We start from the raw sequence: 13,260 nt of genomic DNA, 5'->3' as shown, positions 1-13,260 counted from the left end.
GTTTCAGGAAATGCACCATCATTTGTTTATTTGAATAATATTACTTAGGGCCAATAAAAATGTAAGTCGCAAACTCTGCGACATTCTGAGGCGACAGAGATGAACAAAACAGAACTCTAGGCTCTCTTGAAGAACCCAGTCTTAATAAGTGCTAACAACCTATTTCAAAAAACTGAATATTCTGGCCGGGAGTGGTAGCACACACCTGCGATCTCAGTACTTGGGAGGCAGAGACAGGAGGATCACAGGTTTGAGACCAGCCTCCATAATTTAGTTAGACTAAACTAAACCACAGATAAACCATATGTAAAACTGGGCATGGTGGTACATAACTGTACTTTTAGTACTTGGGAGGCTGAGACAGAAATATTACAGGTTCAAGGCCAGCCTCAGCAACTTAGTGAGGCTCTCACTTAGTGAGAACCTGTTTCAACATAAAAAAAGAAAAAAAAAATAGAGCCGAGGATTTAGCTTGGAGGTAGAATGCTCCTGGGTTTAATCCCTGGTACAAATAATAAAATAAAATAAAAAATAGAAAGAGCTGAGGTTGAATAGCAAGTGATTTTTAAAGCTCTACTATAAGTTTTACTGTGAGAATCAATTGTTTTATGTTCAGAAATTAGAATTAACTATCAGAACTTAAGTCTTCAAAGAAAAAATATAACTCTTATAATGGATTCTTCCCCACCTTTCTTTCTTTTGCTTATTCCTACATCATTAAGTTTTGTACTCAGGGTTAGTTAGATTTTTCATGGCAGGAATGTCACCACTGGTCTCTAATATAACCATATTGGTGGAAATAAAGAACTGATTTTTTTTTACTATAGACAAAAACCTCGAATATTTGTTTTTTTTTTGTTTTAAGTGATGCAAAGAAATGACTTGGAAGATTTTTAGCTCAATAATTTTTATTTTGTTCTTTCAGTTAAAACGGCTTTATGTTAGCTTTTAAAATTCAACAAATACCTTGGACTTTTAGAAAAAGGCCTTTGGAAGAAATAATTTATGGGAAAATATAAAAGAGTCACAACTATTAATAATAGTAGTTAATATTACATGTTATACACCTTATAATATTCTATGCATTTTATATGCATTGAATCATTTATTTTGTTTTGTTTTGGTGCTGAGGCTTGAACCCAGGGGCATTCTACCTCTGAGTGTCACTCTTAGCCCTGCTTTATTTTTTATTTGCAAACAGAGCCTTGCTAAGTTCCTGAGGCTAGCTTCAAATCTGAGATCCTCCTGTCTCAGACTTCCAAGTACTGGGATGGCAGCTGTGCACCACCATGCATTGTCTTATTTAATCCCCGCTTTATGAATGATTATTCCACTTATAGACAAAGAAACTGAGGCCAAAAGTTGTTAAACAGAGCCACACATCTACTAAGAGGTGGGGCCAGGATTCAAACCCAGGGAGTGCTCTAGGATCCACTTAACCATTCTCACTGCTTCTCAATAATGATAAGACACAAAGGAAGGATGACAGTCCAGCTCTGATCTAGACATAGAAACCACAAAGTGATTTAAATAGGGAAAGTAGAATATCAAGAATTACTAAGCTACAATAAAACACTAACTGTTACATAGTCTGTATGAAATATTATATTGGATATTGATATGCATTTGCTCTAATAAGCTTGTGAGAGCTGAAGAAATGTGGGCTAGATACCGTGTACCAGAAACTTGTAGAAATGCTATTTATATGCTTGTAATCCCAGCATTCGGGAGGCTGAGACCTGGAGGATCGTGGTTCGCGGACAGCCTCAGCTACTTAGTGAGGCCCTCTGCAACTCAGTGAGACCCGGTTTCAGAATAAAAAAAAATAGGGCAGGGGTTGTAGCTTGGAGGTCAAATGCCCCTGGGTTTCATCCCCAGACCTGAAAAAAAAAAAAGAAATGCTATTTATACTAACTACAGCCTTTTTATATTCCATATTTTGCCCAAGCAGCAAGTTGGTGTGTATAAAATGTATAATATTTTATATAGTACTATTCTCCCTCAGTCCTAGAATAATATATCTATATATCTTCTCTACATAGCTATAATATTATATAAATTTGAGAAGACATAGTATACTTAACATTCTTCTATTAGGTGCCTCTTCAATAAAAAGTGAGATAAAACCTCAGACACAAACTTAGTAGCTTAGCTTAATAAAATTGTAGATACAGAGATAGCGTTTTTTTACTCTGGGTTAAGGGAGAATATTTGAGAAAGGATGGACTTGGAATAGGGAACCCCTCCCCAAGGATGGGGTTCAGATCTCACTGTAAAGGGTGGATAGTATGGTGTCCATCCACTAGATGACAGGGAAATTTTTACTGGTGTGCCTGGCCAGAATAAGTCTGTGGTTTCTGGGCAAGCAGAACTTGTATGAGAGCAGCTGGTATCCGGGCATCCTGGCATGCAAAGCGAAGAGCCATGCAGGTACAGCAGGGTGGGGGCAGGAAGTCACCGAGCAGGCTGGGGCCACGAGGGCACCAAGGCTGTGTGTTCTGGGCACCTGGCTGGAGAGATGCCAATGGCTCCCTTCACTCCTACGAGCTGATCCCACGAGGCAGCCAGAAAGAGAGGAAGAGTCCGTTCTTGTACCTTCTTCTGGCACTCTCCACCGAGAAAGCCTAACGCCAAGCTTACACTGAGGAGAAACAAGCATCCACCTCTGTCATCACAGGGCATGCGCGGAGCTGAGAGGCACCGCTGTATGTGTGTGTGGCACAGGAGGAGAGCCAACTGGTCGTGCTGCTTTGTAATGCGACCAACCCTGTCTTTTCCAGGTCTTTTCACTTGGTGAGTAACCCCGACCTCGTGTTGGCAGTGTCTATGACCAAGCCTAGAAATGAAGCCCACGGCTACCCAGTCATTGTCCAGGTAAGCTGTCTTGAGTGCCACTGTTCAAATAGTTATCACACTCTGCTTAGATTTCAATTTGTGCATGTTCATCTATCTCTTAATTTAATCCAACAGGTGGTGATTGCGGGCTTGCTGCATGTCAGGAACTATGCTAGTTACTGAGATCAAATTTAATGGCAAGCAAGAAAAATTGCTCCTTCATCCGAATTCATGTTACTTACAGTCTGGTTGTGGATGCGGTCAAGTGAATGGCTGTTAGATGCCCCTAAATTCCATCCTCCAGGACAGATACAAGGCCCCTTACTTGGTTACTGCAGGGAGAAAACCTGATCAGGGAGGTTATGTTAGAGGACAGGAGCTCATCAGTGTTACTTCTCAGCAACCCATGTAAAGTACACTTTTAATACAGTTTTACTAGGGGGGGTATGGTGGCGCATGCTTTTAATCCCTGCGCTTGGGAGGCTGAGACAGGAGAATCACACAGGTTCGAAGCCAGCCTCAGCTACTTAGTGAGGCTCTCAGCAACTTAGTGAGACCCTGTTTCCAAATAAAGTATAAAATAGGGCTGGGAATATAGCCTGGAGGTAGAAGGCCCCTGGGTTTCACCCCCAGTACCCCCCCCCCACACACACACACAAATACAGTTTTGCAAATTCTTGTGGCAGCCAAACATTTTTTGGAGAATTCAGAGAAGTTTGGTTTCATTTGTGCTTTGGACAAAGACCTAGGAAGTTCTCTTTTTTTTTAAATTCTTACATTTGCCTGTCGTTCTCACTTAATACCAAAGTACACTTGTAAATGGATGTGTTTTTCTCTACTAAGAGTAAAGCTTGACTTCCTTCTTTGCATTTACTCTCTAGAATCTGCACAGTATTTTCCATCTTCCTGGTATATAGAATACATTATTTCCAAAAAGCATTTGTTTTATTCTGTCTTTTTTCATAGCAGTGAAGCAACTTATTTCGCAGGCTCTGAATCCAAAACCGGGACATGGCAATCTGGACAAATATCAAAGCCTAATTAAATCTCCTGTATTATATTAAATAAGGGCTAAACGTGTTAGGAGACACAGCACATATAAAGTTAAATTCTTCTCTGTTACGTGTCTCCAGAGCGCCAACCACAGTGAGATAAAACCTCATCCAGATGCAAACTGAGCACCATAATCAATTTCATAAACTTGCTTCCTCTAATGTTCTCATTTTATAAGAAATGCATTTCATCCCCAAAGAATTGGGATTATCTTTCAAGATTTTTTCTTTGCTAGTGTTTCACTTTTATTTATTGAAACAATCAGTTTAAGAAATGTTAAAGTTCATGTGAATTAATAAAAACGAGGCATTTTATGTTCGTGCTACTAGACCTTTTCTCTTCCTTGAAAATATAGCCTGTGGTTTTCCAGATCTCTAAGGCAAGCACTACTGTCTGACCCACTAAATCTGTTCTTCAGATGCATTTAATTTTTTTTTCTTTACTAATAGTCTCTCACTTGGTAAAATAAGAGTTATAAATAGTAAAGTTCCTAGAGTTGTCATGATATGTTAGCACTAATCTACTGTTTTAGGCTCTGTTAGATTTAAACACTTGTTTTTTGTTTGTTTGTTTGTTTGTTTGTTTGGTGGTACTAGGGGTGGAATCCAGGGGCATTCTACCTCTGAGCTACACCCCTTGCCCAATTCTTTTTTATTTTGAAACAGGGTCTCACTGAGTTGCAAAGAGTCTCACTAAGTAGCTGAGGCTGTCCTCGAACCACGATCCTCCAGTCTTAGCCTTCCAAATGCTAGGATTACAAGTGTGCCATGCCTTACAACACTTTTTTTTTTTTTTTGGTGGTACTGGGGTTCCTGGAAGCCTTTCTACTTCCGGGCTACACTCCCAGACTTATTTTATTTTATTTATTTGGAAACAGGGTCTCTTAAGCCAGCATGGCTGGCTTTGAAGATCCTCTTGTCTCCACCTCCCAAGCGCGGGGATTACAAGCGTGCACCACCATGCCCGGCTTTTTTTTTTTTTTAACTTATACCTGAGCCAGATTTTATAACTAGAATAAATAACTGTTTCTACTATATATTTAACTGAATGTACTTAGAAAAAAAACTTCCTTGAACATCAGTAAAATATCAACAAGTTACTTCTGTCAATTATTAAGCTGGTATTTAAGGAAATATTGCCCATTTTTGGCAAGAATATGAGAAAAACAAGTTACTTCACAGACAGTTGGTAGATGTATAATCAGTTCTCCAGAAAGGATTTTGATGTGATATATCATAATCTTTAAAATGATTACATTTTATCAGCAACTCTTCTTCTAAAATATGTCCTAAAGAAATTTTAAGAAACAATCTACATGTTTAACTATTAGGAACTATTAAATAAATTATACCTAAATAAAATGATATGTATTCTTCAAAAATATTAAAAAAAAGCTCCCTAGAAAATTAAGTTTAAAAATGCAATTCAAAGTGTGTGTATTTTGTGAGTCTATTTTTTTAAATCAAAGAATGAATACTTATAAGAATACAATTACATATAATCACCAAACTATCAACCATAGTTATCACTGTTAAGTGAGATTTATGAGTAATTATCTGCACTTTGTGAATTTACTCAATGAAAAAGTATGACTGCTATAACTAGCTCATAAACTTACCTATTTGACTCCATATTTTGTCTCTTCTTTCAGAAATATAGGCCACACAACAATGGAACGGCCAATCAAAAGTGGCATTACGTGGAAAATAAGAAAGCATTCATGGCCTTTCATAGCACCGCTTTGGATAAGGAAATCACGTCAGCAAATTTTGCTGGTATTTGTACATCATCTGTCATTAAGGATGAAAACATTGATCAACCAGTAAGTGGTTCCTTCTAAATGATGAACAAAAAATAGGGTAAAAAACTTTTTTCCTTAGGAAATCTTATGTTTATACAAGTTTTTGATGAAAATCATGTAGTCTCTGTGATTCCAGTTAGGAAAAAATGAAAGAAAATTATGAAGAACAAAATAAGTTAAGATAGTCTGTGTAAAAATGTTTTAAAGTTTTACTATGGAAATTTTACCCATATACCAAAATAAAAAAGAGTAGTATAATGTATCTTCATTTATGCATCATGTAAAATCAATTTACTAATCCAAGATGTGATAACATTTCACCTCTAAATGTAGCCTATAGCCGAGCATGGTGGCTCATGCTTATAATCCCAGTACTTGGGAGGCCAGTACTAGTACAGGAGGATTGCGTAGGTTCGAAGCCAGCCTCAGCCACTTAGTGAGGCTCTCAGTAACTTAGTGAGACCCTGTTTTCAAATAAAATATAAAATAGTTCGGGGCTATAACCCAGAGGTAGAAGGCCTCTGGGTTCCATCCCCAGTACCACAAATAAATAAATAAACAAATACATGTAGCATACAAATTTTGAACATTTTCTCACTTAATCTTCATACCATTAACACAGGTAAATAATTCATAATAACTTTTGTCTCTATATTACCCTATTCAACTTTTCCAGGTGGTTGTAAAATTCTTTTTTATGGTTTGTTGGTTTGAGTCAAGTTGATTTGGACAACATTCCCTGATGACATTTGGTTGAAAAATCTGGGTTCATTATTGAATAGAATAGCCTGATTTGTGTGTGTATATTTCCTTTTTGTATCCTTTAACTTACTTCTCTATCCATGTGATTTCTATAAGTGGAATTAAGCACTAGAGTTGTAATTAGATTTATGTTTAGCATTTTTTTTGCCAGAATCTTAAGTTTTTCTGTATATTCCATATTTATCACTATGCAGGCAGCATCTAGATTTTCTAATTTTAGTGAAAATAGTTGTTAGAGGGTTTAATTATTCTATATTAAAAATTTCCAATGGCTTTTCAAGCTAATGTCACCATTTTGTTTTAAAAGAGTTAATTTTTAAAATTATATTTCCTTAGATTTATTAGCTAAACTTTAAGGAATTGTAATATAACATTACCTCATCAAATAGATGTCTAACTACTCAAAAATATGGTTTGTAAAGAAGGGTAAGATAAATACTTTATTTTTTATTTCCATCTCGCTTACCTGTTACATTATAACAAGCCAACTGAAAGCTTAGTGGCTTAAACTGGCAACATCTTATTTTTTCTTAGTGGACCAGCAATTTGGGCTGAGTTCCGTTGGGAAGTTCTGCTGGTCTTGCCAAGGATCTTTAATGTAACTGCCACCCTCTGGTGGTTCTTCAGTAGTTTGGTGGCTCTATGAGGACTGGATGGTCAAAGAGACCCTCTTCACAGGTCAAGTGGTTGGTAGGCTCTCAGCTGGGGCACTGCTTTTCCAGCCTCTCAGGTTCTTAACAATGTGGGCTCAAGTTTGTTCACATCCTAGTCTCAGGGTTCCAACAGCTGCCAAGACAGAAAAAGCTCCAATGTGGGGGTGCTTCTTGTACACCTGTGTGCAACCTATTTTCTCAAGCTGCATTGGGAGAAGCAAGTCGCATATTCAAAGAAAGGAGATAAGGAGAAAGGAACTCTTTATACTTTAAAAGAACATGCAAGATTGTAATGGTTTCATTGTGGTCATCTTTGGAAATACTCTGCCACACTCTCTACTGGCCAGTTTTCAGGTTATAAATATGTGTCAGGTCTCTTTCAAGGTTGTCTAATGAGTTGTGGTTTTGTATTTATTTATTTATTTATTACTTCTATTGGTAGCATTGTTATGAACTCATGGAATTTCAAATATCCAAACATATTCAACATGTTTCAGTTTATCATTTTTAAAATTTTATTGGTACATTGTAGTTATACATCTTAATGGGGTACAAGATGGTGGAGACACACATGCACACATCACCCAATTAGCCCTTACACATTCCCACTCCATTCCCTCCCCGTCCGTCCTTCTCATGTTTGGCTTGGTGACCGAGGTTGATATGTTTGTTAAAGGACATCATGTGCATTAGAGAATGCACATTCCCTCTTCCTCCCTCCCATCCCCTCAGTTAGGCCGCCTTATTTGCTCATCTGTGCTTTCTCCTTCTTTGTCTAGAGTTCCTCCTATGACCAATTTTCTCCCGAGCTTCTGCATATTAGGGAGAATATCCAATTTCTTATTTTTTTGTGACTGACTAATCTCACTTAACATAATGTTCTCCAGTTCCATCCATTTCCCAGTAAATGATGTAATTGTGTTTTTCTTTAAGGCTGAGTAGATTTTTTTTTACTAGTCTCAAATTGTCCTTCTTTGAGCCTATAGGGGGTCCTTTATATTAGCTCTATGTCTATTTTATGTGATACATTTATTCTAGGATGACTTATTTTTTTCTAGGCACAAGAAGTTGTCCTTTGCTTATATATTTCCTGCCCCAAATCTGGAACTGGCCATTTTTCCTGGAAATCTTGATTCCAGATACAGATTATAGTCATTGGCATTGAATCATTATTGCAGGATTTGCAAATACTTTTTTAAAAAAATTATAATTATGCATTTATGTTGCAATTTCAAATTTAACATTTGGTGATGCTCAGAGTTCTTTATTTCTACTGCAAAGTTTTCTGTAGAAATGCTCTCATAATTTTGATGTACCTATATAAAAGAGCCTTCATCATTCATCTTAGGGATACTATTATCTCTCACCTGGTGGAAAGAGGAAAACGATGCTCTGCCTAGCTTGTGGACGATCCATGAGAGCAGAGAAGGGGCTGAAACCGTTGCTTCCAGGCGTTCCATTCCTCTGTGCTTCAGGCTCCAAGACCCAGAAGCCCTCATCACGAGGGCCTTTCAAGGTGATCAGTGTGGCCAAGGTACGTGAAGATCTGAGCTCTGCTAATGCACATGTGGCCACAGTTTGGAAATGTAGATGCCTTAATTCTGTGCTTTATTCAAGTTCATCTCCACTCATGTAATTCATCTTCTTCAGATGCCCCTTTACACAGCCTGCCTGCATTGATTTCCTTTTCTTTGCTGTAATTTAAAATACATTGTCTATTAATAATTCCATCCATCCTGTGAAGTTAATTGGGCACTTCCGCAGCTTTAATCTGCTGACACTTTCCCCTGTTCTCCGTGTCACTTTTAGGTGAGGAAGTAACTGCAAATCTTTACTGAGTAGAGCCGCATTTTTTGCCCATATCCACAGGGTAAACTCTTTATGAGCACTGAGCATTTCAGGGGGAACCTGACATGTTGTTAACTGTTCTGGTTGGGCACCTAAATTCACGCATCCATGTCTAATACTATTTAGAGCTCCTGGAGAAAAGCAAAACGAAAAACCTCTGGCATTTTTTCTAGCATCTTAATTTAAAAGGGCGCCATTTAAAAAATGCTTCCCTGCCGGGTATGGTGGTGCACGCCTATAATTCCAGTATTTGGTAGGCTGAGACAGGAGAATCGCAAGATCAAAGCCAGCCTTGACAATTTAGTGAGACTCTCAGCAACTTTAGAAAGACTCTGTTAAAAAAAGAATAGGGCTGGGGTGTAGCTTAGAGGTAGAATGCCTCTGGGTTTAATTCCTAGTACCACGGGAAAAAAAAAAAAAAAAAAACCAAAACAAAAGCCCCTTTCCTTCATGTTCAGAAGTGAAAATAAATGACGTACCTGAATGAAAAGGAGTGATTCCTACAAGGCGGGCGTGATTCCTACAAGGCGGGCCACCTTCTAGCCTGCCGCTCTTCAGAGCTGGCCTGCCATGATCCCAGATCACCCTCCTCTTTCTCTGATCCTGAGCCACACTGGTGGTAACAGGTTGCCTGGAAAGCCTGAGGGCATTAGCTTTGGAGGAGCTGGATCTCCAATGTCACAGCATCATCTGAGAGAGGGATGGAAAGGGGAAGCCAAGGAACGTGCCTGTCGCCTTCCTCACCCTCAGTCCTCAGTGCTCCCTCCCCCTCCTCATTCCCCAGCAGCTTCCACCAGAGGCTGGCATCATCCTACAGTTAGAAATGAAGAAAACATCACAGGCTAGAGTTCTCTCACCTCAACCCCAGGTTCTCTGGTCCTAGTGTCCTTTCTTAACCCTTGTTGAGGGGACAGCAAAAGAAACGAAAAAACTCTACTCCACCCCCCCCCCCAACAACAGCAACAACAACAAAAACAGAACAGTCCAGAAGCAAACCAGATGCTCAGAAGTCATCTAGTAACTCAGTGGAGGGCTGGAGAGAGAACTGAGGAATGAGACTCGATGTCCTGCTAACCACCCAGTATCTATAGTACATGAAGTGAGCATGGAAAAATTGAAGTGTCTCACTGTGCATGGCGGTGCACACTTGTAATCCCAGTACTTGGGAGGCCGAGACAGGAGGATCGCCCAGGTTTGAAGCCAGCCTCAGCTACTTAGTGAGGCTCTCAGCAACTTAGTGAGACCCTGTTTCCAAATAAAATATAAAATAGGTCTGGGAGTATAGCCCGGAGGTAGAACGCCTCTGGATTCCATCCCCAGTACCGAACACACACACACACACACACACACACACACACACACACACACACACAAATTTAAATGCCACACTCACTAACACACTCATTAAATTGAGAGACTGAAATATACCAGATAACATAACTCAAAGAAAAAAGTTTGTGTACACGTGCTATTTTTTTTATAAACAAATCAGGTGGATTTATCTTCTTGCAAGGCTGAAAAAACTCTAAGGTATTACGAAGAACGTTTATTATCATTACAAATGAAGACCTGTGCACAAGCTGTACCTCACAGTGGTGAGGCAGCTACAAGCCAGAAGGCGGTAAAAATCATCGCATACAAAAATGGGGATGGATATTGTAATGGGAAGTTAATTGTGACTGGAACATTCCCCAAGGTAAGTGACTATCACTTAAATGCTATTTGCATCTTCAGATAATGATAATGGTAATTCTCCTGATAAGAAAAATCCCAGACAGGACAGAGTGATACCTGTCCTGAGCCAGATTTACCAATTTAAATTGATGAGATTAAGATTTTTGTTTTCTCTTTTTTTATTTTTATGTGGAACATATTGAAAATGGCATACATTCAAACTGTGATTGGTGCCCTCTTCCCCCTTCCTCTCCCAACAATGAGTGTCCAGGTCATTCATGCTATATTAATATTTTTACACAAATTTGGATGTAGCTTCTTTATTAATCAATCTCAGCCTTCTTCCTCTCCCATCCTTCCATTGTAATTTTGGTGAGGTTTCTCCTCTATTGTCTTGGAGTCCCTCTGGTATCCCTAATACACCCTAGTTTGGGCATATTAGAGAAAACACAAGTCCCTTCTCTTTCTGTGCTAGGCTAATATCACTAAACATAATGTTCTCCAGGTCTTTCCATCTTCTTGCGAGTGACATGATTTTGTTCTTCTTTATACCTGAGTAGATTTCTATTGTGTGTATTTTCCATAATTTTGCAATTCATTCATCTGTTGATGGAGACCTAGGTTGGTTCCATATTTTGGCTATTATGAATTGTGCTGCTATGAACATGGGTATGCATATGTTACTGTGGCTCTCTGATTTCAACCTGTTTGAACAAATACCCGGGAGAGGTATAGCCAAATCTTATGGAGGATTTATTCCCAGTTTCCTAAGGAATCTCCACAGTGATCTTCAGAGCAGCTCAACTAGTTTGCACCCCCACCACCTGTGAAAAAGAGTTCCTCTTTCCCCATATCCTCGCCAGCATTTGTTATTTGATTTCTTTATGCTTACCACTCTGATTGAAGTTAGATGGAATCTCAGCGTAGTTTTGCTTTGCATTTCCCTGATGGCTAATGACGCTAAACATTTTTTCATGTATCTATTGGCCATTTGTAACTCTTCTTTTGTGAAGTGTCTATTCAATTCAGTTGTCCATTTCTTGATTGTGTTATTTGTAGTAGTAGAGTCTTTTGAGCTCTTTGTATATTATGGATATTAGCCCTCTATCAGAGTGGTGGATGGTAAAGATCTTTTCCCATTCTGTAGTCTTTCTCTTTAGGTTCTGGATGGTTTCCTTTGATGATCAGAAACTTTTTAGTTTGATGCCATTCAACTTGTTAATTCTTGCTTTAATTTCCTGCACTTTGGAGGTCTAGTTGAGAAAGTTATTGCCTATGCAATATTGGAGTGTTGATCCTATGCCCTCTTCTAATAACTTCACAGTCTCTGGTCTAATTTCTAAGTCTTTGATTCATCTTGAGTTGATTCCTGTGCAAGGTGAGAGGTAAGGATTTAGTTCCATTTTTCTACAAAGATGTAAAAGACCTCTACAACGAAAACTATAACGCATTAAAGAAAGAAACTGAAGATGGCCTTGGAAGATGGAAAGATCTCATGGATAGGCAGAATAAATATCATCAAAATGGCCATTCTGCCAAAAGTGATCTACAGATTCAATGCAATTTTTATTGAAATACCAGTGCCATTCTTCATAGACCTAGAAAAATCAATCATGAATTTTATATGGAGAAAGAAAAGACCTAGAAGAGCCAAAGCAATTCTCAGAAATAAAAACCAGGCAGGAGGCATCACAATCCAAGACTTCAAATTATATCATAGAGCATTAGTAGTAAAACGGCATGGTTTTGGCACAACAACAGGCAGACTGACCAGTGGAACAGAATAGAAGATACAGCAACAAACCCACACACCTGTAGTCAATTGATTTTCGACAAAGGGACCAAACTCGCACACTGGAGAAAAGACAGCATTTTCAACAAATGGTGCTGAGAGAACTGGCTATCCATTTGTAGAGAGATCTTTGTTTTCTTAAAGCATTCTGTTTAGCTGGGTGTGGTGGCATACACCTGTGATTTCAGTACTTGGGAGACTGAGACCAGAGGATCACACAGGTTTGAGGACAGTCTTTGCAACCTGGCAAGAATCTCAGCAATCTAAGTGAGACGCTGTTTAAAAATAAAATAAAATAAAATAAGGGCTGAAGGGGGATGTAGCTTGAAAGTAGTAAGGCAAAATACACCTCGGTTCAATCTCCAGTACCCCCCAAAAGAGGGACATTCTTTATTGTTTTGAAAAATGAGAAATCAGGATATAAAAAAAAGAGGCAAGCAAAAAGACCAGACGTTCTTCATTCTTATAATGAATAGAATCTCCTTTTCTTGCTTGCTTTTCATGTCGGTTTCAAGCTGTACGTCATCTGAATGGCCTAAGAGATCCCTCCCCCTTTGTTATCATCTGTAGAATCTGAGCACTTATTCATTGGTAGGGTGTTTGATTTCCAAATTGGAGGCACAGTGGTTGTATTATGAGGGACTCTGCATAGTCCTAGGAAGTGAGGAAAGCACAGGATTAAACCCAGCTTCATTGCTTGCATGCATGTTTGCACACACACACACACACACACACACACACACACACACACACATATTCACTTTCCTCTTTGCTGGTAAAGAAATGGATTTTTATTAAGATATTATTAAAATATTGTTGTTATATAGACGAAGCAAACTAGT

General features: G+C 38.7%; 1 protein-coding gene across 1 annotated transcript in view; it reads left to right on the top strand.

Annotated features, from left to right (window-relative positions):
• Positions 1-13,260, top strand: part of DCDC1 (doublecortin domain containing 1) — a gene marked incomplete at both ends in the record, with an annotated part of 459,856 nt that overhangs the window by 396,679 nt on the left and 49,917 nt on the right. The window contains 4 exons of the mRNA XM_080690535.1: positions 2,781-2,874; positions 5,540-5,710; positions 8,453-8,638; positions 10,445-10,648. Of these exons, the coding sequence (XP_080546661.1) occupies positions 2,781-2,874; positions 5,540-5,710; positions 8,453-8,638; positions 10,445-10,648 (655 nt within the window). The remainder of the gene's footprint in view (positions 1-2,780; positions 2,875-5,539; positions 5,711-8,452; positions 8,639-10,444; positions 10,649-13,260) is intronic.

This window comes from Muscardinus avellanarius, assembly GCF_963383645.1.
Source record: "Muscardinus avellanarius genome assembly, chromosome: 1".
Lineage (NCBI taxonomy): Eukaryota > Metazoa > Chordata > Mammalia > Rodentia > Gliridae > Muscardinus > Muscardinus avellanarius.
This window is presented reverse-complemented; position numbering and strand designations above follow the sequence as displayed.